Source organism: Falco naumanni, chromosome 14 (assembly GCF_017639655.2).
Source record: "Falco naumanni isolate bFalNau1 chromosome 14, bFalNau1.pat, whole genome shotgun sequence".
In the NCBI taxonomy this organism is placed as follows: Eukaryota; Metazoa; Chordata; class Aves; order Falconiformes; family Falconidae; genus Falco; species Falco naumanni.
In genome coordinates this window covers 1,406,613-1,434,277 of record NC_054067.1, presented here as the reverse complement: position 1 = coordinate 1,434,277, position 27,665 = coordinate 1,406,613, and the positions used below count along the sequence as shown (strand labels likewise).

General features: G+C 43.3%; 1 protein-coding gene across 4 annotated transcripts; it reads left to right on the top strand.

Moving 5' to 3' along the window:
• Nucleotides 1-26: 26 nt before the first annotated feature.
• Nucleotides 27-27,098, top strand: LOC121097430 (SLAIN motif-containing protein-like). 4 transcript variants are annotated; one of them, XM_040614436.1, is made up of 10 exons: nt 27-154; nt 952-1,044; nt 2,586-3,313; nt 13,987-14,123; nt 16,708-16,857; nt 20,801-20,941; nt 23,123-23,440; nt 23,650-23,787; nt 23,922-24,240; nt 25,929-27,098. In XM_040614436.1, exons 3-10 carry the CDS (start codon nt 2,604-2,606, stop codon nt 25,984-25,986), a joined length of 1,971 nt encoding a protein of 656 aa, XP_040470370.1. In that variant the 5' UTR covers nt 27-154; nt 952-1,044; nt 2,586-2,603; the 3' UTR covers nt 25,987-27,098. The 4 variants fall into 4 exon arrangements, with proteins under 4 accessions (XP_040470370.1, XP_040470373.1, XP_040470371.1 ...); XM_040614437.1 differs by having other exon boundaries at nt 40-154; nt 982-1,044; XM_040614439.1 differs by lacking the exon at nt 16,708-16,857.
• The last annotated feature ends 567 nt before the right edge of the window (nt 27,099-27,665 follow it).

The window sequence follows — 27,665 nt, the reverse complement described above, 5'->3', positions numbered from 1 at the left end:
CTCCCACCCCCCCCAACGGCTGCGCGCGCGCGGCGGCGGCTCCCTCCCGCCGTGTGCCCGGGCGGCCGGAGAAAGGCGGCGGTGGCGGAGGAGGCGGAGGAGCTGGGCGGCCGCCCCCACACACCCACCGGGCTCCCACCGGCGGCCGCCGCAGGTACCGTGTGAGGGAGGGGTGGGGTGGGATGGGCTGGGGGTGGCCTGGCCGCACCCGACCCCCTGCCCGGCTCCGGCTCCGGCTGCGTCCCCGCCCGGGCGCGCCTCACGCAGGATCCCCCGCCCGTGGGGCTCCCAACGGGCCGCTGCCTCCTCCCCGCGGCGCCCGGTGCCGGCAGCCGCCGCTCCCCGCGCTGCCCCGGCTCTGCCCGCGGGGACCGGCCCCGGGCGCTGTCCGGGCGGCGGGGCCGGGCCGGGGGGCGGCCGCGGTGCGGGGGCTGCTGACCTGCCCGCGAGCACCCGGATGTCCCTGAGAAGGTCCCGCTTGTCTCGGGCACGGTGGGGGCTGGAAACGCGGCTGCCCTCCCCACCCCCCGGCCCGTGTTTCACCCCCCGCCACGCCGCCCGTTACACGGTGACGTTAAGTTTTGCCGCCTCGCGGTCCCCCCCGCGCCCCCGCTGCTTCACCCGGTGCCTTTGCCACTCGCTCCTCGTGGGAAAAGCCCGACCGGCCCCAACCCGGCTTCCCCCGCGGGGGATGGAGCGTTCGCTGCCCCTCGGCCGAGGGGGTTTCGGTGATGGCCTCGTCGCCCTGGCCCCCGCGGGGCCCCCTTGTCCCTGGGCAGCCGGGCCGGCCGTCCCGCTGGCGCGGCCGTGGCTTGGAAGCATCTTCGGGGATCCCGCTCGTCCCGCCGGGATGCGGGCTGGTTTCGCGGGAGTGCGGATGCACGGCAGGAGGGGGCACGCCAGTGGGAACGGGTTCTCGGTAACTACGAATTAAAATTTCTTTTCCCCAAGCCAAGGTGACTTCAGCAATGCTCCTTGCAGGCACGGCTTGGAACGCTGCGGTGGAGGCGCGAGGCAGCCAGCTCTGTTCGCTTACTGCTCCTCGTAAGTGCTGCCTGTGTTCGGTACTAGTTCAGCTGTAAGCCTAACGTTTTCATCTTGCATGTGGAGGAGCAAAACAAACCAAAGCATCAAGTAAAAGAACCAAACCAAACCTGTATTTTTTAGGAAATGTGCTTGGCTACCGTAGCGAAGCAATTAGGAGATGCTAAGGTGCGTTTGGGGGGAGGGGTATTTCTAATCTTGCTGGCTTTGTGTACTTTGTGTGGCACCCAGTTGTCATGGTTTCCTCTACCTGCTGGCCGTCAACCCTTAAAAACAGGAGAAATTTTCAGACGGTGAAGGAGGGGGTGGGTGGGGGGAGAACATCTACAGCCACAAAAAAACAGGATTCAAATGCACTTGCAGTGCTTGCATCAAATATTTTAATCTCTGAATTGGCTGCATCATCTAACTCCCTTCTTCTGTCTGTCAGTTTGCCCTCCTGCAAAATTGGCTTTATAATTTTTTTAGGGGAATCCATCTTACTTGCTCTGTGGAACGTTAATGTCATATTAGGGGCTTTTCAATGAAGAGTCAATTCAGAAATGAATGCACGCGTTGAACATGAAAGCTCATGTAAATCACTAGTAGGGAAAAACTAGAGTTTGCTTGTTATTTTGTAAGTGCTGTAAAACTGTATGTTAAAGGCACCAGTGTTATTATGTGGCTTTTGGGAAGCCTGAATGTCTGTGCTGTTTAAAGCTGCCGGAGTGATGGTGCTCTGCATGCTCTTCCTTGGTCAACACAACCACCGGACGAATAGAATCACAGAATCGTTTTAGGTTGGAAAAAACCTTTAAGGTCATAGATTCCAACTGCTAACCCAGCACTGCCAAGTCGTAGTGCTTAAGACAAGAAAAGCAGAGAGGTGGCTTCATTCTACAAAACTTACTGCAATCTGTAATCCATGGTGTGACACATTTAATTTTCCTGTTTTTCGCTGTGTTTGCATCAGAGAGTGTGCCTCTCTCTTTTCAGTTGTAACAGGAAAATATGCCAGTAAAGACATTAGTCACGTTTATTTTCATGTACCACAGTAACTGCAGTTCTTGTTGTTAGTCTTTGGTATAAGTTGATACAGAAATGTTTTCAAGGTTTTTTTTCTGCTTTGCCAGGATAAACCTGGTAACAAACAAAGGATGTTTTTACCATTTTCTTAATGCTGTCATTGTCTGACGTCAGCACCTTGCTAATTATGTTTCCTGACTTTGCTCAATCAGTGCTTTTCTCCTGTATTTTGTTTGTAAACAGATGGAAACTAAACTATTGTGCATGATTAAATCAGCTTCTTTTTATACAGTCTAATTTGCACCATAAGAGTGGCACATCCTAGCTGTTTAAAATGAGTAATTTGTGTGTGTGGAAATGTTTCATACTCATTTCAGTTGTTCTTTTTCAATAGATTTTGATTAAATTTAGTCACCTTGTACCCCAGCATAATTACTTTATGCCTGTAACAGTCAGAATTTTTGGTGTTTAATTCCAGTTTGCTTAAAATACTGTGTGTCTTTGTGGAGCTTTTATGTGTTTTTCATGTCTTGCAGTGAAACTGTGCTTTCTGGATGATGGTAGTGCCTGGAAATGCCCCGGTCATCCAGCAGGATCATTCTCTAGAGCCTGACTTAGGACGAGACTCAACGGAGAGCTCAGCCATGGGCCCTGACACAGAGCCGGCCTCCGAGGAGGTTGGCCCCGAGCTAGCGGAGGTGCGAAAGCTGCGGGAGCTGGTGAGGAGGCTGGAGATCGAGAATCAGCACCCGAGAACGAAGAGTAGCAGGAGCATGCTTGGGACAAACATGCAGAGCGAGATCCATACTGGTGTGGATAACCATGGCTCTGGTCTTAATGGGATGGAAATTAATAATAGCATCAATGCGATAACTGAGAAGCAAGAATTGCAAATAATGGCAGATCTGCACAACCAATTAAGCAAAATAAGAAAAGAGGAAGGAGAGAACAACTGCTTAAAAAAAGACATAGATGCCCAAATGCAATATAGTCTCATCAGTGCTGCTGAGGAGTTGTCTTCCAGTGTGTGTAAGGTGGAGATGAAGACAGACGATAACGTTAGATGTTCTTCACGTACAGATACAAGTAATAGCACAGAGCGTGTGGGGAACTTGGTCATTGTGGGTATTGATTCCTCGGTTACAATAAATGAACAACATCCCAATGCAAAATGCGGAGATGTAGAAAGTCTTTCGAATAATGCAGATCTGGACGAAGTGAAGGTGTTAGAACTTGAAAATTGCACTGAAGAAGAAGATAGCTGGTATGTATTTCAAACCTTCGGTAATACGTGGAGCTTGTGCTGCTTGGGAGTTTCTGTGTTTAAGTGTGCAATAATTTTTAAGGGTATAAAGTATAGGAACTCGTTTTGTACAGTGTTTTGATTTTTAACAGCAGGAGTGCACTTCTCATTATCAGCTATTCTTATTTTTAAGACCATTGAGCCAGAGCATTATTTTATTAAAAAATCAGCGTAAGGCTTTTCTTTCCTCCTTTCTTCCTGACGCTGCTGTAGCAAGCACAGAAAACTTCCTTTCCCTGTTTATGTAAAATGCGTGCAGATGAATGAGTAATGGAGGTTTAAAACTTTGTGCGTAGCTGTCAAATACTGTATTTAAATATGCATTTTGTAAAACAGAGACCTTAAACCGTCTGGAATTTGTGGGGTTTGCTAGTATCTAAAGTTGACAAATCATTGCCACTTCCTGAATATTGTTTCTTTGCAGTTAACCTGTTTCTTTTGTTTAGGGAACTGAACTGAAACAGATCAATGATGTAATCCTTAACTGACCTTTCTTGGTAGCACTCTCCACTTCACCAGCAGCCTTGTTTAATCTGCTGATTTATAAAACAAGTTCTAATTTCCCTTGCCCTTCCAAAGCTAGTTAAAGTTTGAGGCTAATTCCAGCTCATGCAATAGCTGTGATTTGAGATTTTTACCTAGCGGTCTTAACTTTAAGACTTTGTAGGGTAGCCTCTGGGATCTGCAAATTGTGTTTCAAAACTGTGTAGCTAATCTAGTAGCAAAGACAGCATTGCAGAATGGTTGCTGAATACAAAACACGTCTTAAACTCTAAAAATTCATTAGCTGTTAGAAGTGATGGTGAAGTTTTGTTAATGGAATGGAGCTCATGTAATAACATCAACTCAAGTCTAAATACAAGGTTATATTAAAAACATGATTTTTTTCCCCCCAAGCTTTTTTTTTAAACAGCAAATACTGGTTCTAACTTGATCACTGAAAAAAAAAAAGGGGGGGGGAAAGGGTAAAAAGGAAGGAAAGAGGAAAAAAAAAAAAGGGAATATATTTAACCAGTTGAATTTGGAAGACAGGCTTCATTATTTCCATGTCGATGAAAACAGCTAGTTTTATATTCATGTTTATATAACCTGTGACGTGAGAGATTCTTCAAACTATATTGACTTGGTAAAGAAACCAGGCAGAGTCTGAGATTTACACGGACAGTGACTACTGTCCGATGCAATCAGGAGAGATTCTGCACCAGCAGCTCGGTTTATTAATCTTTCCCTGAGCTGGTGGCTAATACGTTTGTTCTTCTTTACCAGGTACCCCTCTCAGTATAACTTGTAGGTTCTTCATGGTTTTAATACCTCTGTCGTCTTGTCAAATTTGGTTGATAATAGGTTAGCATAGTAAAAAGAGGTACCCCAAGGAGCTTAAAATAATGGTGATATTATGGAGCACTTGTGCAGGTACTATTATCATAAATTACCTTTGATCATGTTGCATTGCTTCTGTCTGTTTCATTTTCCTGTTGTCAAACAAACCCGGTAAAACAAGAAGTGGCTTTTGCAATGGCTTCTTGTTCTAGAGCTCTTCTGCTACACAAAGTGGGGAACAAATAATATATGTACAGTCAGTAGTGCATGGCTGTGCTTATTGCCAGGATATTAGGATTTAGGGTATTATCCAAAATTGTCTTCATAAGCATGTGTCTCGTGTACTGTCTGTGCAGATATTCATGCATTCCTATCAGCAATAACCAGAAAAAAAGTAGTTGGGGGGGTATTAAAAAAAACACAACAAACCAACAAAACCCCCTTAATGCTTATGGATTTAGGATCAGCTTTAATAAGGTAGCTTTGCTGATTGGGGGGAATTTTGTACTGGATGTAACTAAGTGGATGTAAGTACCAGATGGAAGTAATATCTAATGTGTTGAGCGGTGTATTAGTAAAAGCAAATAGCTTACTATATTGTTACATTTGCAATCTGTTTTTTAATGTTACACATAAGGAAAAAACCAATCTAATATTGGAAGCGATCATGTGTACTTTGATACTTAGGATTTTTTTTGTGATTTCTGAGAAATTCACAGTGGCCTTGTTTTTTCCTGTCACTGCTGAACTGATACGTTTTAACAGCCCAGAAAAACAAATATCCTTTTGGTTTTCTTTAATATTACCTAGTAGAGGGGATGATGGTTTGTACCTTAGAGCATACTAAGACCTCTTTGCATTGTTTTTAAAGTATGGAAGTGTTGAAAACAGGGTGGGGAGCAGAAAGCTGTCCATAAGAGAGGCTTTGGTTGTCAGGGCTTCAGGACATTCTGGTTTCAAGAACAGGTCCAAACTTCAGGGTAATTTCTATCGTGGTATTTGCTTACACCCCATGACTCCTTAGCAGCTGAAGCCTCCCACTGAGTCTGCCCTGTGGGTTTGTGCCACTTGAGCTGAGGCCGCCACAGCAGAACCCACTGCCCGGGGAGGGTGGAAGCACCAGGAGTGGGTGGGAGGGTTTGTTACTGCTCCCTGCAGGTGCAGATGGACTCTGTTTCTGCCCCGTTTTGAAATGATTGGCTTTATTTGGATCAAACTTGCAAGCGTTTCTGTGCGGCTTCCCTTGGCTTCGGCAAGATATGTGTGGTCTAAGGTTTTGTTTTTCAAAGCGACACGGCAAATCCTGAACGCCTGTGAAACGTGAGGTGTGGCGTCACACGCCGTAGCTGTAACTCTGTCCTGCTTTGGTGTCTGCCCCTTGACTTTCTTTCTTAGGTCACTTTCTCAAGTAGCTGTTTGAAATCGTAAATATCCTTGAGAGCCAGTCAAGTGAAAGTTTGCTTTCTGTGCTGTCGAGTTCAGTGTGATGCTTAACTTAAACGTGAGCGCTGTTTGCCCACTGCTGGTGACCAGTTCTCTCCCTTGCACCGGTGCTGTGCAGACCAGCTCCCGAGCTGTTTGTAGAAAGGCAGTTACCTGTGCAGAGGGGGCGAAGGTACCACCTGCATTAGCATCACCTTGTCTGTCTTCCTTAGTGTTTGTCATTGTTAGGTACTCCCCCTGCATGAGAACTGAGTTGTGGCTTTCTGTGCATTTAGTTTATTGTTCTTTGTGCAGTGATTTGTGTTCATCATTTTGTTATGCATTCCCGTGCTACTTGTTTGGTGTTTTGCCAAGTATGAGTTATTTTTCCTGCTAAGACTCGGGAGAGAGAATTTTGACTTGGAATGATGATGAAACGATTCATATTCCAACTCCCTCTGAACTATAAATTGTTCTTATTCATGTGTCATTGGATGAAAGAGAGAGAAAGAAGTGGCAGAAGTGAAAAGCCTTACATTTTTTCAGTACTCTTTTACTGAATTAAACTATTTTTGCCTCCGTCTCCTTTGATGGACTGAGTACCAAACTCTCTGTCCATGCCTCACCTTGAACAACTTCAGGTTTTCTCCTTGACGGAAGGAAAGAGGCCTTTGTACGTGTCTCCCCAGTATTGCTGCTGCTGTTGCTTAAGATCTTGATCCCAGTGGCAAAACTGCCAGCAGTTTAACACAGGGCTTCAGGTAAGCTTTTCTGTATGTTCTTCTGCTTTTTTTTTTTTTTGTAAAGAAACAACAAATCACACCATAACAATCAAGCACATCCATGTAACAGAACCTTGTCTTTACGTTGCTGCGTTCCTTTTAGAAGAAAATGTAACATACGATGGGTGCGTACATGAATGTACCAGTCAACTCAGCCTGAGGTGGTCCTGGTTTCTTGTGGGGTGAGGAGGAGACGGAATCTGTGTCACTCAGGGGGAATCCCTGTGTTGCTGCTACATCCACGCCTTGCACAGTTTTCATTCCCAAAAGCCTGTCTTTCAACAGAAAACAGGCTGTGCTGCCTTCACCTTAGCGTTGTGTTGCCTCCTGCTTGAATCCAGGGGTTCAACACAGCAAGGAGGGTGCCCTTGAAATAGTCTTTGCAGGAAGAAGGAGCATGGTTTGGTCAAATTACTGTTCAGGAGCTTCCTGGGAGTGTATGTTTTCAGCCTTAGCCCTGTGTCCAGTGGCCACCTATATTAATGTCTTAAGGTGTTTAATTCAACATCACTGCAGGGTGTCACCCTTGTTAGCCAGCCGCTTGTACCATCAGCGATAGGAAAAAAAAATTATGGAGAAGTTCCACCAAATGAGGATGTGCTTCTGCACAGAAGTCAGGTAATTATACCAATATCATGAAAAATATAGCATCTTGTGCCTCTTAATTTGGGGGAGAACTTTTAACTCCCTACTCTCTATATAATCAATTCACACATTTCCGCAGGCCACGTCGCAGTTTGCCTGCAGTTTTTCCTTGCTGTTGAGACTCTACATGACTTGGAAACAGTAATCTGCGAGGTCTTGGTTTCTTAGGCAGGTCATCTTACGAAAACCTTCTAAAGGTATTTTTAACAATGGATGTCAGCTCTGTTGCATTAAATAATGTACAGATGACTTATCAAAAACATTTCCTGACTGCCTAGATTGTTTGAATAGCGCGTTATCTGTTTGTGCTAGCTGCCCTCAGCGGTGACAATGCTCCGTGTAGTGTCTGGCTGGCTGTGCACAATCTCTGGGTAGACGAGCTCCTTCAGAACCCCGTCTGTGCAGCTCTACGATAGCATTGCTATCAGCAGGCTTCGTTGCCAGTAATTGCCAGTGCCGGAGTAATCTGAAAGGAAAAATCTACCTGCTTCTCTGATGCTTGTGTGCAAAATATGACCTTTCAGGTTCAATTGCTTTTGACGGTGGAGGCTTGAAATGACTGAGCTCTTAGTGAAGTGCTTGAGGTATTGGCTCCCGGCTCTTTCTGTAGGATGAGGTGTGGGCACGGTAATTCCCTGCTCGGTGGCACTGCCAGAGTGGCGGGGGAAGCCTTTTTATCTTGCTGCAGCAAGCCTGCTGCCGACGCTGCTCAGCATCCTTGCGCAGCGTACGTATAATGGGGCTCTTAAGTTGTTCCACAAGGTGCCTTTTGATCATCCCGCAGACTGCAGGCTGCGTCAGGAGATCAAGCTAATGTGATGTTTAGAGCTTCTCTGTGACTTAGTGACTAGATTTTTGCTATTTTGTTCAACAGGATCAGCCACGAGAGAGACATGAGGAAGTGATGCCCCTTCTGGGTTTTGCAGGATAATTTTTTTTTTCTCTTCCCAATTTGTGTTACTTGGGAATGAAGGCTCAAACTTCTACTTGGGCTAATACTATAACGTTTTTTGTGTGGAGTGTTTTCCACAGGATTTTTGTCTTTTTTCCTGTTATATTTCTGTCCCTTCAAGACCCAGACATGACTGTTTCACTGTTGCTTTCCACAACACTATATTGTCATTATTGGTATTTCTGTTTAACGTTAAATAGTGTCTAGATTTGAGATTAGAGCAACATAAGCACAGTAATAAATCTGAACATAACTCTCTGAAGTCTGATACATAAAGGAGAGGAAAATGAATGCATTATCTGTTTGAGGTACACACTTTATAGAAGAATTTAGTGGCCTTCTTGGCACTTTCTGGAGGTGTATCTTATAAAGCTAAATTGTTCTAAACATATTTAGCTACCTCAGGACTCTTTCTCCTTGCGTTGGTGTGTATAACTCAAAGGTTTGAAAATGAGTGTGATGTCTGCCATTTCCAGTACTGGTGTAGCTGCCAGGGCTACGTGCTGTGGAAGATGATTAATAAGCCGAGCGTATGTCTTAAAAACAGAGGTTCGTTTTACTTTCGGTTTAATTTACTGATGTACTAGTTACAGAGCTTTCTGCAGCTTGAATTTTCTTACGATCTAGAGATTTACTAGTGCATATTCCGCGTGACTAGGACCCTAAATTCTCAGGCAGTACTGGCTTGCACTCTTACAACTCATCTGATGTGTCACTGGGTTGTGAAGGTGCTTGTTTTTCGGTACAGCGTGTGAGTTGGGAAAATTGTCATGGTATTTTCTAGATTCTTGGGGCTTTTTGTTTAAAGCAGTATTTTCAAAAATCGAACAAGAGTGGCTATTAACTGCCGTAAGTCCTCCTGTGACATTGACCCCAAAAGAAAAATACTCTTTCTAGAAGATGCTCTGCTGTTAGTGCATTGGAATATGTCAGTATAAAATGGAAAGAATCCCACAAATTTATTTTTGAGTGGCTACATTCTAATAGAAGGAAAAAAAAAAAAATCTCACTTTGTGCTTGCTGCACAACTCAAACTACTTGGTTCTTACCAGAGGTGCAGTTCATAAAATACTTCATAGGGGGGAAACACATATACTAGTAAGCAGAAACTAAAGATGTTTTATCGAGGGGTTTCCTCACAGAAGCTGAAGGAAATCTTGTTCACATTTAATAAGTTATGCAGCAAAACCCCAGTACATCAAATTGAGAATATATTCCCAAATGTTTACCTTCTGAATTTTGTATTAGGCCTTGTACCTATCTAGATAACTTCTAATTGTCATTTGCAATTTGACAAAAGAAAACATTCAAAGCACAACTTTTTGCCATTTAAACAGAGCCTGCTTTACACCCAAACTGCTGAGTTGCAGGAACAAAATGCAAAGTAAAGCTTTCTCGGTAATCGGGTGTTTGTTAAAACCAAAAGACTTTGGCTGACTCCTAAACTGGCAGTCGTACACGCGCCTAATGGTACGCCCCGGTACCTTTTCTTCCAGTGCTTGTTGGATTAAATTAACCTGACAAATCCAACAGCCTTAGAGGAAAAAACTACCAGAAATAAAATTCAAAGACAAGCAGAAACAGAGCAGTGAGCAGAGCTTGTCACGAAAGACTTTCAGCCGAGGCCTGCTCAGGCTCAGCTGGACGGCGGCGGCGCGTGGGCCTGCCCTCTGCGGCCATGGCAGTCGTGCCGCGGCGGCTGGCGGGGGAGCGCGGCGTGGGGGGAGCCGCTAGCAAAAGGTGACTTTTGGTTCCTAAAAGCATGTCCGGAAAAATCTTCACTCCGATTTGTGGGACTGCTGGTTTCAGTTCACCGGCTGATGGTGTGAGTGCTCCAGAAGCAGCTGTGGCAGTGTTTTGGGCGGTGTGTCGAACCCTTCCCCGAAGCTGCTCAAAAAGGAGAACAGTAAACCTGCCGCTGTGAGACCAAGCCAGAATTCACCACTTCTGTAAGCTGCCTGTTGGTGCTCTGAAAAATTGAGTTGTGCTTGCTTAATTGAGTTTGGTGGAATGACGAGGCCACCTCTTGCCAACAGACTCGTTAGCTGCAGGGCTGGAGAGGGCTCGGACAGCCGGGGAAGCGGGAGCCGAGCTCCGCGTGGGAATGGTTGGAGCAGTCGGACAGGGGTCTCCTTCCAGCTGACACCGTCCTGCGTAGAGACGTGATTAGCAGCACGGGAGGAGCTGGGCAGGACAACTGTTTCCTGAAGTGGAGCAGGATTGTCTCCCTTAACCTAAAATACATGAAGAACAGCGTGACCTGCCCTAAGGAGGCTGTTGGCCTCTTTTTTTTGTTTGATGGTTTTATTGCTGCTTTTTTTGGTCTGAACTGTAAAATGAATCCAGAGAGAGGGCACTTTGCTTTCTCTGTTTTATTGGATCTGAGTGGCTGTAATGCTCATTTATCCATGCAGAAACGCAGCAAGATGTGCTTGTGGGGTCTTTCATAAAAGATAACAATTGCAGATTCAGGAGTATTTGTGTTCATGTTTCTCAGCATTTATTTTGTCAATAGCAAATTAACTTTCGTTTGTGTTTGGGTTTTTGTTTTTTTTCATTTGCATGTGGTTTTGTGTAAAGCTTGGTATGAAAAAGCTTCTGTGTGAGATGTGACCAAAGAGACTGAATCTCTGCTCCTTGAAAAAGATGGGTCTGGCCAGGGGCGGGAATATTATTAAGATCTGTAAAGTCATGAGTGGCATGTCAGGAGGCAGGAGAGAACAGTTACCCTTCACCTGTATCCCATGCTCCAAGAACCAGCAATATCAAGAGTAAATTTGACGACGTGTCAGGTCATTTCAGAGCAGGGGAATGGAGGTGGTTCTTCACCCTGCGCATTGGTGCGTGGTGGGACTCATTGCAGTAGAGTGCTGTGGGTGCTGAAAGCAGATACAGATTCAAAAAAGGGATTAGATGGCTCCACTGGAAAAGGTTACTTTGAGAGCTGTTGCGTACAGAGCTGCTCAATCCAATAGCCCCAAATTGCCAAGCGTGGGAGGCCAGGACAGCTTTTGCATCAGTACAGCTTGTGGAGTGATTGTTTCCATACTCATCCTGACCAGGAGACAGGGTAATTTGTTAGAGAGACAATAGATGCCACCACGGTATCTTAAATATTCCCGTTGTTTATATGTTTTTTTCTTGGCCAAACATTACTTTCATGGGTAGGACACTTGGCAACAAAGAGTCCCATAGTGTGTTTCTGTATCTTTGAAACATGAGTGTTTTTCAGAAATTAATGGGATAATTACTAAAACAGCTGATGACTTGGATTAGTTTTGTTGTGGAAAGGAGTTATGAATTGTATATGAGATGTCTGTGTGGGAATGAGTAACTGGAGCAGAAAGACTTGATGTATCTTGCTGCAGGAGAGTCGGTTTATTGCTAGAAGAGAGAGCAGGGTGCAACTGAAGTGCACGTCGACATTCCTTTAAATCTTAAAGCCATCCTCATGATCATTTTATGCTCAAATACTGGATTTTGCACTGATGAAGGTGAAATATTATGTATCCATCAGTGTGAGGACAGCTGTTGGGAGTAGTGCAAATTGAGTGTGGCTGTAGCCAGTTTGCTGGTGACCAAGAGAGTTCTTTGTCACCTCCGAGCAGTTTGCGAGGTGAAGGAGTAAGGGATTGCTGCTTGAGAGGAGGGTGGCAGTGGAAGAAAAATAGCAGTTGTGGGATTGTGTACATGGAGGAACTCACAGGAGATTATGAACCTGTGTATGTGAATTTTCTCGATGCAGAGAGGTAGCAGCTGTGCTGGCTGTGCGAAGGGTGGCCCGGGGACCGAGCCTTGGTGTCCGCAGGTGGCAGCTGAACCCGTCAGGCTCCTGCATATCCATCTCCCCCAATCCAGTCTCAAAGCATTTCCCTTCCAGAAAGGCATTCGGTATCTAAGAACTGCAAAGACCTAGAAGTTTTCTTCATAATTCTACCATGTAATTTTAAGAAATTACATTGTGGACAAGTTCAGTATTTCGAAACTGAGGTTGAAGAATTTCACAGGCCTGCTCACAAGATCAAAACCATTGGCTTTCACAAACCTCCTCTCTGATTTTTTTAGTGAATTCAGAGGTAATCACCTCACAGACTCTTCCAGAAACTGCACAGGTGCAGGTCCCTGAGGTCATCATCGCAGAGCTTCCTTTCCTACCTGTGAATCCTGTTCATGAGCCCCTGAATGACTTCAGCAGAATGCTGTATTAAATATCTTTTTGTAGCAATGCATTCATAGCACCGTACATATATATTGGCACATGCATATGAAGATTACTTAGCTGGAACTCTAATGTTAAAGTAAGGTACCTGTTATTATATGCAGGAAATTTATTGTCTCTGCAGGCAGGTTCTGTTAACGATGGCACTTCACGTTTCTCCTCCTGCCTGCCTTGGGCTATGAATGGAGATCTCGATGCCCTCTATGTGAGGGTGTTCTTTTCTCAGTGACATGTAAGAATTAAAAACTGCTTAACTTCTGTATGTAGACAATACAGATTATTTTTTTTTTCCCCTTCCTCACAAAAGTTTTAAGTTTGTTGCTAAATAGCAAAACTGTTAAAACATAAGGTGCTTTTTTTGTTGGGATTTTTTGACTGTAAAAATGGAAATGTGGGATATGTAAGTAAAATACTGGAGTTGCTTTTCAGTCTGGCTCCTACGCCCTTTTGACTTTTCTTCAGAAACATTTTCTACTTAACGCAATAAAGGTTAAGATGCTGCTTTAAACAAGATCAGTTGTAAATAATCCAACACTGTAAGATGATTATATCTGTCTATACATAGGGCTAATCCTGTATGTATATGCAGAACAGTGCTAAGGGTATTAGAACTGTCAGAAGCTTAGGCTTCAGGAGAACTTACCCAACATTACAATAAAAAAGAAGGAAAGGTAGCATAGTCATACTTCCTAACTGTTTGAAATTTTCTAAATCTTCCAGTTAAATGGTTTATCCCTGAAGTCTGTGATAGAGTTCTTGCTATTCATTCAGTGTCTTGGAGAGCTGCTGTTAGGAGATAGCAGCCGGCCGTTGCCTGCTGTGCAATACAGGGGAACATCCAGAGCCGTGAGGTTTTTAACAAAAAAAAAAAATTAATAACAACAGTTAGACTTCTGAAAGTAGATCACCTTGAATCTCAAGTTACAACACCTCCTGTCTGTGTCATGAGATGGGTTTTTTGAGGGGGAGTGGAGGGAAGGGCAGTGGTGACAGGTGATGGTGATAAACCAACGACTTAACGTTTAGTAGTATTGCAGCAGCCCAGGCTTGAACCTGGCCTTGCAGTGGCAGCGTACTTCTCTGTGAAGCCATCTTTAAGTGAATTTTACTATTGTGATAGTAAGTTTTGTTTCTGACTCATAGTATACAATTTGTATTTTTCCATCCTGTTTTTAATTTGGATACCTTTTCTATTGCTTACCGTTAGGTATACTTTGGTAAACGCTACGTTAGTGGCTGTGTGCTTTGAGTTAATGAGCATTTTTTTTACTGTCTCCTTTCAATCCTTGCAAAGGCTCTATGTGTCCCCGAGAAAATCTATTACAGATCAGAAAACGGACTCGCCTTTAAAATGGTGCCGCCAGGTGCTGGATAATCCCAGTCCCGAGACAGAAGCAGCCTGCCGAACTCTTATAAACAGACTTGATCAAGGTACGTAAACTATAAGCATTGCTTCTACAAGTGTCTTTTCATTCTGCTCGTGTACTCCGCGTTACTGAGGAGCAGTAAAGCAAAGGAGATGTGAAGTTTGTGGTTGCCGCAGTGGAGAGCATCTGCGGAGATAGGCTTCAGATGTTTGCTCTGGGGGCATGTTTGTACAGCAGCGTTTATTATTGTATAAAATTGTATAAAACCCCTGCTTTCCATTTTGATCGATAATGCCTCAGCTGGTGAAGGTAAGAGTTCATTCTGTAAACATTAAGAAAATCATGCTGATTGCAAGTAATAGACAAAACAGAGCTGTGATTTTTTTTATTTTTTTTTTTCTTGCCTGTATGTTAAGCTGCAAATACAGGCATTTCAAATTAATTGCCAAACTGACCACCTTGCTTTTTGGGTTTTCAATATGTTCAGAGCCTAAATATTAAAATACATTTTGGTGTTTTCAGGCTTTTGATTTTATTTTATCATTTTTTTAGTATTTAAACACCTGTAATGTAAAAATACATAAAGGAAAAAATGTGCTTCTGAGGAGTGGGGGAGAGAATCACATGGAACTATTATTGCAGCTGTTTTCTGTGTAAGAAGTTCTAGTGCTGTTGAGTGTTTCTAATGGTGATTACTCCTGCCATATGTTACCGTTGGTATTACCCGGATAAATAGTTGTCTGATGCTCAAAGCTTAAAATAATGACACATTAAAATCTGTAACTTGAAGAAGTAGTGTCACTTGGAAACCTAGTGTATCTTCCAGTTTTACCATCCCCTGAAAGCACTTCGTATGGTGGCTTTTAGCGGTGTTATTTAACCACTGAGGGAAAATCCCTTACTTCACCTGCCTGAAACAAAAACACCGTGGAGCATCCTGTTCAGTACTCGTGTACCACCATCACAGTCAGTGTCCTGGTGTCATAGGTTTGCGTTTTTTTTTTTTCCTTTCTCAGAGCACAGAAGGATCAATCCCGTGTTCACCTTCACTGCTGTAAGGGCTGTTAGAATAGGCACACACTTTACTTCATTACAAAACCGTGAAGGTTATTCTGTTTGTACACACCTGTAGTACATCACCTGGAATGTCTGGTGGATATCCTGCCTTTGTCTTTTAAAATGTACTCCGCATTTGTATGTAAGATGGACTGAATTGCTGATAGCCAAGACACTGAGGGCTTTGAAAGTGAATAAGTAATCCTTCTCTATTTTGTATAGCTTGCTAGATCATGCAGCTTTCCCATGTCGACAACTGTGATTTACCCTGCAGCTGGAGGGATGACTAGTTTTATTTAATTCTAAAAACTCATTACTGAGCACCATGTTGCAGCCTCATCTATCTCGTGTGACTCACCGCACATCTGAACACAAAAGCTGTGGTTAGCGGTGTTTGAAAAAAGTGAAGTTTCTGAGCGAATTAATGTTTTGAAGTTCAGTGATGTTCTTAACTGCTGAAAATACAACCTCCAGTTTGGTACAAAAGTTGTTGTCTGCCTGGGTTTCAAATTGGCTGGCTTTATCTTCTGTGTGAATGCAATAATTTTGTTTCCAGTGTGACCAGTAATTTGCCTTTGCTGATTTGAAGTCTGAGAGGCCACTGTTTTGCTTTGTTTTTTGAAGTTTACATACTAACAGTGTTTTGGCTCTGTTTGTAATCAGGCTTATTTTGAGTTTAGCCTTGAAATTCCTGATCTGAGATAACTGAGTGTAGTTTGAGAACAAACAATTTACTTTTATAAACCACCTTTGCTTAAAAATTTGAACGAAGATCCATTTGATTAACTCTTTGCTTCCTGTCTGAAATGTCTCAGACTTCATTTGTACTCTCTCTCCTTTTTAACTAAAATAGTCTTATGTTTGGGTGGGAAATAAAAAAAACTATGTAATGAATCTTTATTATTTTCTGAGCTACTGTTTTCTCAGTGGTAATGGTTTGGTGGGCAATTCAGCAGCCCCTTGAATGCATGTAGATCACAGAGACATTTCCGTAGTGTTGTAGCTGCTTATTGCCAGCTTCAGTAAGCATGGATGCACGAGGTTTTGCTACCTGGCTTATTTTGATTGTTTCCCTAACTTGTATGCGAGTCTGTGTGCTGGATAAGTATTTCGGAACAGTTGTTTTGTATATGTGTTTGCTCTCCTTTTAATCTAAAGGCATAGCTTTTGTGGTTTAATGCTGTTTTGATTCCATCATTAAAAATTCAGAGTAACACATGCATAAACTTCAGTGGAGGAGTTTAAAATGACGATGGGGTATAGAGGTGACAGATATTTATGAAAACAGTCTTTGAAGGCCAGCACTGAAACTTTGGGAAATGTATGGCTTCCTTAAAACCTAGCTTGTCAGTGGTTATTCTTGGAATTCTTCAGAAGTGACAAAAGAAGTTAAAGGGGGAGAGTGAGCAAGGGAACAGGCGCTGCTTTGCTTTCTACATCTTGCAAGTGACACTGTCAAGATGTCTTATGTGAAGTAAATCTTACATACAATATTTAATCTTGTTTGATCTGATGCCTTTCTTTATCTTATGCTCTTTATTTTTAAAAACAATTTGATAACCTTTATGGCTTTTCTGTATTTTTCCTTCTAGCCAGTAGATGGAAAAACCTGTATTGCAGTCCATTGGCATCACCAAGCGCACATAATTTGAATACAGAGACAGGCTCCTGTAGCAATGCACTAAACTCTCCCGGGCATCTCAAATCGACTAACAAAGCACTACTAACCTGTGGCAGCTCAGGTATGGCATGTCAGTAGAGCACTGCAAACCTGTAGTGTTTAAAATGCAAGGAGTATTTACTAATTGACACAGGGAATTCCAAGTTTTCAAGAGATGCAAGTCCCCACCATGGGGTTTTTCTCCTCTCAATTTGCTCACTTACTGACCCAGGTTTCATCTGTTGCGTGGGAGGAAACCTCCTTGCATTCTAAATGTCTTGTAGTTATTTCATGGTTTTGTGTTTATAACTTTACATATTTATAAATGGTACTAATTTCAAGTGACTTAGAAAACAGCTGTTGGGGCAAAGAAAATACTGCTTTTAATCGTATGTAGGTGTTAACTTTATACAGTTACTTGGATTCAGTTTTCTGACTTGAGCTGTGAGGTTTGTTTCAAGTTTGTGAAAATAAAAGGCGCAGTCTACAGGATAAGCCCTTAAATTGGCCTAGTGGGCAGCTAAACACAGCATTACAAAAGCTTTCCACCAGACTTAATTGTGTTTGGAGTAAGATTTCCTACCTTAGAGGCAACTTACACAAAATTCTTGTTAGAAGCCTGTATTTGTAAGTATGATAATGAAGCTTCTCCTGACGGCTTGGCCTCAAGTCTGCCTTTGCATTTATACCGCTGCCTAAGGAGCCCCTGTAGGCTCTTCCAGGAGCTTTGTTTATCCTTGATGCATTTCATGCTCAGTTTCCTAGTACAAATGCTTTGCCTCTTGGCTCTACTATCCAAGGAGTCTTCATTTGTTTGTTTGGTTTGGTGGAAATTGCTATATCCCAGTTTGCATGTTTAAAAACAGAGCATCTTTAACAGCTTCTGGCTTGAAACTTGATGTTAAGTGAACCTTTTCTTTTTTTTATTTAAGAAAAAATAAAAAGGGTTGCATATGGATGTTTTCACAGCTGCAGGTATGCTTTTAAGATCTGCTGGTTTTCTGCTGTAAATAGAAATTAACGCTTATCTCTGTTTTTCAAACAAAAGGACTGGTTATTTTTGCAAGCTGAATTCTGTAGGGAAAAACCTCTAAATCAATTTCTTGTTCTTAATATGAGGTTGGCTGGCAATCCAGATGTCTAACCCCCTTTTTGCACAGAAACAAGTTACTGCTGTGTAAAACCAAAGTGACTGTGCATTTTCTAGACTCTGCAAATCTGCTGAAGCTGCCAAGGGTACCAAATAAAAAGCCAAGTACAGAACAGGCTTGGCCTGTGTAGGATTATACGTGATAGTTCACTTCATCATGTTTGGTGGCTCTACCCTTGTGAATTGTGTAGGCTCTAACGTGAGTTTAAAGTTCATTGTCAACTTGATTGACTCAAATCTAATTTTATTTCTAAGAAAAATGGAGCTTTCCTACAGTTCAGATGAAAAATGTTAAACATTAACTTCCCTTAAAAACTAAACGGACCCCCCCACCACCACCACCTTTTAAGAAGTCCAGATGTGGTATATTTTGAGGTTTCTATAATAAAAACCATAATCAGTTCAGCTTGCAAAGTTGAGCCACAGCAGTTTTTGCTGATGAAAGACTATGACTGTTTTTCTTCCCCTCCTTGAATGTTTTTAAATAGGCCTGCAATTTGAAATGCAACAACCAAACTAAAAACACAGAATTGAATTGGGAGCCTTGCTTTTCACAAAGCTGTATTCTGGATACAGCTGCATTAAAAATAATGCTTTTGGTATTAAAGATGATGTCAGTTACAGCAGGAAACCTGCACTGATTCATTATACTACATCCTGCAGGTGCAATCTCTACATGTTGGCTTTATTTCAGCTGCTTACAGTGTGTTTTCCTGACACCAGAAGGAAAGGAATGGGATTATGTTATACAGCAGTGCAGTCTTAATGCTGGGGTGTCTCAACCTGGGGTATTTGTGTAACACACACAGACGTGCTCCTTACACTACAGTCACACTTCTGTCACTGTTGTCTGTAAGCATCCTGAAACTGGAAAGACCATGCCTTTTTGAAGGAGGAATTTAAGGCTGGCTGATACAAAGCAATTTGCTCAATGTCCATGGAAGAAATTTGTTTTACACCTGGACTTCCAATGTGTGTTTTCAGTGTCGTCAGTTACTGTTCTTCAAAGCTGGTTCAAGAAATAACACTGGGGACCTGCTGCGTTTTCCTGCCTGATGGCGGAATTAACCACTGTTTGAAAGGGTTGCTCAGCAATGGTTTTTAGATGTTTTGCTGAGAGCAGACGAAATGTTTTATTCCTGACATCATTGTTGAGAATTATTCAGTAGGGGCACTGCCGTGAAGACTTCTTAGAACGCAGCAGGCAAAACTGCGTGGGCCAAAGTGAGAGTCAATGGTGAATGACATTGCGTAGATGCTTTGGGAGGCCGACCAGTGTCCTTGGTGGTCCTGGCGTACTGCAGCCTGCGTGCTTTGTATGGAGTGATGATCCTGCATCCCTGCTTGGGCAGGATTTGTGTTTCTTAAGCCTACTCTAGCTGGAAGTGGTATTAAGTGCTCTTACGCTTTTGCATATCTACTGGCTTTAGCCGATCTTCTGTCAGATTGTGTTTTGTAATTATTTTTCTGTGGATCTAAATCTATATAGTACTAATTGCAGCCTTGCCTTGGAATTGATTTAAAGTAATGATGTACTGTCTCCTAAAGTAGCTCGTAAGTTATGTAGCCCTACATGTCTGTGTTCAAGGGTTAGTTACGTGAGGAGCATATTATGGTATTTTGTAACGTGTGGCATAGATAAGCACGTGCTGTATAGAGGTTTTACATTCAATAATTCTTCTGTGCTTCCAGATTTTTTTCTAGCAATTTTTTGTTGTTGTTATTGCTGTGATTGGTTGGATTATTTTTTTTTTTATATACAAAGCAGTATGGTAGTTATAAAATGAGAACAGAACGATGGAGGTATGCTCGCTCTCAAAGGTACCACCCCCAGCCAGAATTAACACTGATGGATGGTAGCAGGATTCTACCACTGCCTGCCCCTGCCTGCTGTCTGCAGGCACGGGTGAGCTACCTGCTAAGTGATGCTCAGCCTTCCTGCAGAAACGGTCATCCCAGATGCCCAGAGGAGAGCTGTCTGAGGAGAACTGAAGGCAGTTGTGGTGCCACATTTCTGTGTGTAAGGGCTACTTATGAGCCTCCCACATCTGAAGGACGAGAACCAGTATAACCCCAAAGTTACATGGCTTGTTCTCATCTCCTGATTTCAGTAGCAAGTTGTTGTACTCTCATGCCATGGAAAATACTGACTTGCTTAAGAAAAAGTGCTAACATGTAAAAGTTTGCACTTGATGGTGATTATGATGATATTTTTACTATTATTCTTCAAAAGGAAAATTTTCTTCCTAATGGTTGACTTACAGAAAAACTTTCCTGGTGGGAAGATCCTTCCAGTCTGTTTTTTATGACCTGTTGCATGAACAAGCTATGTCCTTCCCTGTAGGAGAAGGTTTGGTTTATGATGACAGCAGGGGGAGAAGGATGAACCTCAGGGACGGGGAGGAGGCAGCCTAGCGTAAACTACTTTGCATAAGCAGATTGCATGTCTGATTTTTGAGATGCTGTACTCTGAAAGCCATTTGGATCCTTTTACTCCTGTGACTGCTTACCAACACCCTAGCAAGCACTTTGTGTAACTTTGCTGCTTCATATCAGTAGTTGCCCCTTTCTCAAAATGGGCAGAAATAATACCAGTGATGTTTCGAAGCTCAAAACGGCCAAGCGTCTCTTTGCCACCTTCTTGACAGAAGTCCACAGTTTGTTCCCCACAGACACTCTGCCTCCTGAAAGCTGCAGGTTAAAATACTGAGCGTTAGGTTCTCAATTTCTAATTTCTTAATTATTTCTAGCGACCATGCCTCACCTTCACAACTGCACTGATTTTATTACTGGGATAAACTCTGCTGCTCGTTCTTGTTCTGTATGTGGCGGTCTGAATGCTTTTTCTGTTCCTTCCTCCTCTTCCCTCCTGAAGGTTATCTGAGCATGCATTCTGCACTGAGCTCTCAGTCGTCTGTGGACAGTGAGCTGAGTACGTCCGACGACTCCATCTCTATGGGATATAAACTGCAGGACTTGACTGACGTCCAGGTTATGGCTCGCCTTCAGGAAGAAAGTACGTGACGGTGATCTCCTTTCTTTGTGTTACAGTTTTAGAATCGTAGAGAAACGGAGATGGATTCCAACTGTTCTTCTCTTCCCCCTTTCCCCAACAACCGAAAAAATCTAATACATCATTTGAAATGTTTGTGGTTCGCCAGGGCTTCCTTTAGTAATCTAGAGCCAAACTGCCACTTAAACGTAGAGGTTGTATAACGTTCTCAAGATCACACTTCTTAAAGCAGAGGATAGCCTTGAAATTCTTATCCACCCCCCCACCTCGTTAAATACGTAAGCACCCTTTAATACTCAAAAATATTCCAGCCCCAGTTTTCTCCGTGGTACAGGTGAAGTTTCATGAGTAACTGTTTCATAATAGTGGCAGTTTAAACAGCAGCAGCTCGGAGTTGCCTGCCTGGCTGCTGTCCCCTCACCTGAGCAAACACAGCCAGCTGTGTGCCTGCGCTGTGTGTTGGCTTGGGGAACTCATCCAGCTGAAAAAATAATCCAGCACAATTATTTTTTTTGCTTGTAAATTTTATTTTTCTGAGCAGACACCTAACTGCAGCCTGAAATCGTATTGGAAGCTGTCTAGAGGACTGAGTTTTATAAGCTATTTCACAGAAGATGCAAGGAGTATTTCACTGCTGTGTTGAGTAAAAACCAAGAGTTCAAGGGTACTAGAACTGAAAGAGCTGAAATTACAATTCAACTTTTGTTCTGGTAAAGTGCTCAGAGACAGCTCTGCAAATTTAACAAGCATAGAACAAGTTTGTGTCCCAGTGTGTGGGGATTTCAGGGCCCTGATGCAGTTGGAAGGGACCTTAAAGACCACCTAGTTCCAGCCCCCTGCCGTGGCCAGGGACACCTCCCCCCAGCCCAGGCTGCTCCCAGCCCCGTCCAGCCTGGCCTTGGGCACTGCCAGGGATGGGGCACCCACAGCTGCTCTGGGCAGCCTGGGCCAGTGTCTCACCACCCCCACGGTGAAGAATTTCTTCCTTGTATCTTATCTAAATCAACCCTCTTTCAATATAAAGGCGTTGCCCGTTGCCCTTTGCCCTATCGATGCATGCCCTTGTAAAAAGTCCCTGTCAAATCACAGGTGAACTTGCTGTTAACTTCAGTGTGACTTGGATGAGGTCCTAATTGAAGATCAGGGTGGAACAAAGTGGTTGGATCTGTTTTTCTGTGCAAATGAATCATTAATTTGATTTACAGGAAATGGAGAATGAAGTTCTGTTTTTCTTTTGGGGAACATCTATTTGCCTTTAGGACTGTGCCCTTATAAACTTAAAAAATACTGTGATCTAGGAATTGGAATATAGGACCTAAAAGACATGTCACTTTTATTGCAGCTCAGGAAAAGTTGTATTGATGTGAATAAAGCAAGTAGCTGCTTTTTGTCTTTCTAAACTTGAGTATTTTGTTATGCTTTTTGAATACTTCTTTAAAAATATCAAGGAAACATTACAAAGTTTCCAGTGAAATATGAAAAGCTGGGAATGATGGAAGCTCTTTGTATTGGCGCTGTGAAGGGAGAAGAGCAGGGCATGCTTGTTTTTAATCCTTGCACTGAGAAGAGGATTTTTCAGAACTGTAACTGATGCCTTTCTCAGAAGTCTCTAGAACCAGCTTGCTAAAGTAGTTCTTGATAAGAAGTTGTTTGTATTTTGTTAGGCAGGAAGACTTAAATAAAGGCTTAATTTGGGGGAGGACTTGTAAGTAAACCCGACAGGTGCACTGTAGATGTCAATAAAAAGCAGGTGTGTTTTTTTCATGTGGGGGACAAAGTTCAAATCTGTGTTTCAACCTGTTGAAATGCTGGTGGGTGCATAATTAATTGCACTAAAAACAACTGTAAATTTGACTCCTACACCTAGTTAACCTAACAGTGCTTGTGTGGCAATATGTAGTCCACAGGCACAGCTGCTTGTGTATGTGACACAAGAAGTAATTCAGGTCAGTTTGAATATTAACTCTTTGCTCTAATTAAACAGTACTGATCCAGGTGACGCTGTTCCAGTTTAGAGATTCTGTAAGCTGTGTCTTCAGTAAAGAGAGTTATTAACTTGACTCTCCTTCCAAGGTGAAACGAACCGTTGGTAAAAGCATTGCGTCTGAATTTGTGTTGTAACTGGGTGTGGAATTTCTATTTTGAAGTGTGATGACTTTGAGCCACGTTGCCCTCCATCCCCAGGCCTCCGTCAGGACTGTGCCTCCAGCTCTGCTTCCGTGTCACGTCGCAGTTCCAGTGCCTCCCTTCACTCTCTGCGAAGGGGTACCTACAGCGACCAGGAGTTCGACACGTACAGCCTCGAGGATGAGGATGATTACGATTGTTCCCTCTCGTACCGTAGCGCTCACCGATACTCCCCATCTCCGCTCAGTTCGCCCCGCTGTCAGTCCCCTTCTTCCAGTGCCGATTATGGCAGGTCATCTACTTCCCGTATCCGTCCCCCGAGGAGATCGGTGCAAAGTCCGATGCAAGACCGGCTCAAGTACGCCAACAGCGAAGGTCAGCTGCTTGTGAGCTTTGGATAGGCGTCGATAAAAGTAATTCTTGTGTATACATTTTAAAAGCGCTGTTATTTAATGGATGCTAAGAATGAGCTGCACGCTTGTCTCCTTTTAAGTGCGTATGCTTTTCAAGAGATAGTCTAAACCATTAGACATCTCTGTCGCTACCAGAAGCAGGAAATAAAGAGAATTTGCTCTTGATTTCAGAGGAGATGCGCCACAGCATGCCCAACCTGGCCAGGACCAGCCTTCGCGCTTTGGAGTCTGTAAGGAGCAGTCGGAGCTTGGAGTCGGATCTGCAGGTGCCAAGCAGCCGCATCCCGAGAACTCAGCAGCGGTCAGCAGGTCCGTGCCGGCGCTGCCGGGTCTCTCTGACCCACCTGACCCAGGCGAGGCCCCTGGACGCAGGGTGTACGCTGAAGCATTCTTAAAATACTGTTGCCAGCTGGGTTATTCTTCCCTTTGTTCTCTGTTTCTAGGTCTGGCTCCCAGCAAGCTCCGGTATTCCTCCGGCGCTGGGCAGTCTCCCTTGACGGTGCGGCAGCCCCTGAAGGCCGGGTCCTGCACAACCTCCCTGTTGGCACCCAGGCAGCCCGTAAAAGCTGGCAGTTACACAAGTGCTGTTAGCGGAGTTCGAAAACCACCAGCGTCTTCGCTTAATACAGGGTCTTCCAGTAGCAGCTGCACTACCAGAAGCAGTAATATGGTCACTGTGGCAAAAAATTCACCCGTTAAAGCACGCGCGTCTGTGGGAGGGATCTCGGTGCCCAAGAACAAGCCGCCGCCACCGTCCAGGAGGTAAGTGTGAGACTTCAAGCCTCGCAGACTTGAATGTCTGCCTTTATTTCACAGGTTAGAAACACTTTTTTATGGAATTCATGTTCATCTCTGACTTTAAAGTGTGGCATGGGTGTAGAGTTGGGTCAGAGCTACCGATTGTAACTTTAGGTGTAGGGTGATGGTTGGAAACGCTTAGAGAAAGGGTGGTGGTTAGCTGGCAGATTCATAGATGTAAGTACTTTGCCCCCAGTCAAGAAGCAAAGGGTTGCAGTTCTTTTGAGTACCACTACAATTAAATTCTGTTAAAGTATGTGTGAACCAGCAGGCTGGGACTCATTGGCTTCTGGGCGAGATACCCCTTTTCACTGTGTAGTATTACATCTGTTCAAAAAAAAGAAGTGCCTTTTTTAAACAAAGCTAACTATCCAGGAAAACGAAGTGGCACAGGCTCAAACTTACTTCTGTAAGAAATTAACTTTATGGTAGGTAGTTATTTGGCACGGACATCTGGGTTTGGGAGGGGAAAAACTCTTCCACAGGACTAATAACCTATCTTTGCTGTTAATTGAATAATCTTCCCAGATGACCTACTTTGTTACTGGTAAAATAAGTTTGATGGTTGGGTTTTTTTCTTTCTTCCTTAAGTCTTTAGTACTGTAGGTGGGCATTGTCCAAGGTCTAGTAAGATTTTAGAAGGGTTTGGAAAGTAGGACAAATTAACAAGGCTTGTCTTCAGCACAATTCTGTATCATTATAGTAACTGTATTCAGTGGTGAAAGCAGAACATACGTAGTGGTTTCCAAAAAAGCACAATTTTTTTCTTGTTGCACAGGTCTGAACTGATTTAGGGGCTGCATCTTAATCAGAAAGACTAATGGGGTTTTTGGACTTCCTTTTTGACATGTATTTCTAGCTTTTGGCTTTTACAGTTAGCTTCCTAAATATTTAGACAGTGGATAGCTGAAGTCTGTAGACTGTCTAAGGCAAGAGCTGTTCAGTTAGAACAAATCTAATCTCTTTTCTAAAGAATAAAACCTCCAAGATGGTTGTTAACAACTGTATGCACAGACTGCTTTACGCCATCGTGGCAAAGTGCGGTCTTCTCCCGTTCCAGGGCATCTGCTGTGCTTTTTGTGTGTGGTAAATTGCCAAAAGCTACTTTTTTACACCTGCTTGCAGTACAATGATAGCGTAAACTTTTACGATTGAGGGAAGTTAAGTTGATTCAGTATCAGACTAATAAGCAATTAATACTTGTTGACTTTCAATGTCCCAGTGTGGCCTTAAATTAAATTGTTATCTGCTTAATTAAAAAAATTCAAAAGGGAACTTTTGACCTCTTGATCTGTAGGAGTATTCTACATACAACCTGATTATTTTTCATGTGTTTAGTCATATTTGCAGGGAAACAGTATTTCTCTCGTGGGTTTTTCCCATAACTGAGTCCAACAATATTAATAACTTAGCAGAGCAGGATAAATATGTCCCTGGTGACAGTTTAAACCGCCTGAAATTGCTGGTGCGGTGCATGGCCTGTGCACGTGTGACTGCAGCTGTTTACCGAAGGTGGGCAGATGTTGACGTTGTCCAAAGCCAGATGCTGCAAAGCTCCATCTAAGCTGCACCCTGCGCACCTCAGCAGGTCGCTGGGGGCTCTGCTGCTTGTAGCTGTTAGTGACTTCTTGTGTGTGTGTGTCTTAAACCAGGTTTCTTCAGTCAGCACAGACCACCGAGGATGACTCGTGGAAGGACGGGTGTTACTGACAACCCGAAGTGCTGATGTGCTGCCAAACACCTCTGTGAAGCAGATCCCCAGCTGGCTGGGCGTAAGAATGGTGTTTGAAATTGAAACCAGAGATCCCCGTTGCACTGCAGACTGATGTATATAGTTCCTCTCCTCTTGAACACAAACCATCCTCACCACCTGCTATTCTGCCAAGAGCCTGACCTCTTCTGGGTGGAACAGCCAGCCGCTTTACTGCGTTTCCACTCTTCCGAACGTTACTGAAATACGAGTCTTCACACGAAGACTGAAAATAGCCTTATTTCATATAAACCTCTACTTGCAGCCCTTCGGAAGGCTTGTCACAGGAGAAGACTTCTGCCGTGACCTGCTCCGGAGGATGCTTGCTTCAAAAGGCTGCTGGTTGTCCCGCCTGTGCCAGGAAGCAGGTTGGAGCTGCTGCTGTGGTGTGTTGCATAGCAGTGGCTTGGGGAGACTAGAAATAGGTATATAGCTGTTAGAAGTTAAGACTTTTTAAATTCAACCTGATGTATTCTAATAATTTGTCTGAAACTCAACTGTTTGGTTTTGATTTTTTTTTTTTTACTTCTGTATAGAATGTATTTCTGCTACTTTTTATTGTTTGTTCTAGAAGATGAATCAGGTTTTTATAACTGTAGTACACTTCAAGGTGTTGTATTCAAGTGTGTGCATCACAGTTCACAAGTGAAGGGGCAGTACACAATATTTGTGTGGGTTTGTGAACAGGCAGTTGCAGGGAGGGCGGATGCTATTTAAAACCTGCTGTTTATCAGCATCTTCATCTTTCAGATGAGGAAGTTAATGAACACCAGTTACAAGTAAACTTTTTAAAAATAACCCTCCCTAACTGATTTGACTTGAAGTGTTTCTCTTTGATCTCTATTAACTAGCTCCTAACTGCCCTGATTTTTGTAGAAGTTTTTACTGTCTCTTTGGATATGAAGGATTCAGTGTCCTTTTTCCTCAGCAAGTGCTGGATGCTATGGATACAGTCTTAGTACACAAAATATGCACCGATAGCGATGTTCTCCCTGCCATCAATGTGATTTTGATAGTGTAGTTTAATAAAATGTTATGGTGCTGAAATAGAGCTGCTTTATTCAAACAGCAAGCCTGACTTCTGAGTGGTTTTTGTGCTGGGAATGCGGCTTTTCAGGATGGGCCTGGCCCTATACAGCTGTCTGCGGCTGCACTGTGGCTCTTAATGCTTGGTCCAGAAGTCTCTTATGATGCAAGTATTGATATTTACCTTAAATTTCCTTAGATTTTGTAAGAATGAGGGGGGTGCTAGTAAAGGAAAAAATTAATTCACAGCACTCACTTCACATCTTTTCTAGAACATCCACAAGTGGCCTAAACGCAACCAAATACACAAAATGACACTAGTGAGTAGGAAGCTCTGCAGGTGCCTTAGAGCAGAGAGTGCTTTCTCCATCAGGTTTGCTTTAGAAAGGAAAAAAGAACAATCGGGTACCAACCCTTTCTTCCCATTTCAGACTGGGTCTGTCACCTCTTGGGAGAGGCCCCTGCAAGCCAGGAACTGAAAAGGAGCGAGGGTTTTCTATATCAATGTTTTATTGTAAGCTGCATAAGATACAGCTGTATGCCGTTATTTTTCTGAAGCTGAAATAACCCATTTTGCTTCAGAGGAGCTTTTTAGATCTCTGAGCCAGTTCAG

Bases quoted from the DNA above. Each gene is read 5' to 3' on its own strand.
- LOC121097430 (XM_040614436.1), top strand. From the start codon at position 2,604: ATGATGGTAGTGCCTGGAAATGCCCCGGTCATCCAGCAGGATCATTCT. The intron at 14,124-16,707 runs GTACGTAAACTA...TTTTCCTTCTAG, and splicing joins TATAAACAGACTTGATCAAG to CCAGTAGATGGAAAAACCTG. The intron at 23,441-23,649 runs GTCAGCTGCTTG...TCTTGATTTCAG, and splicing joins CAAGTACGCCAACAGCGAAG to AGGAGATGCGCCACAGCATG.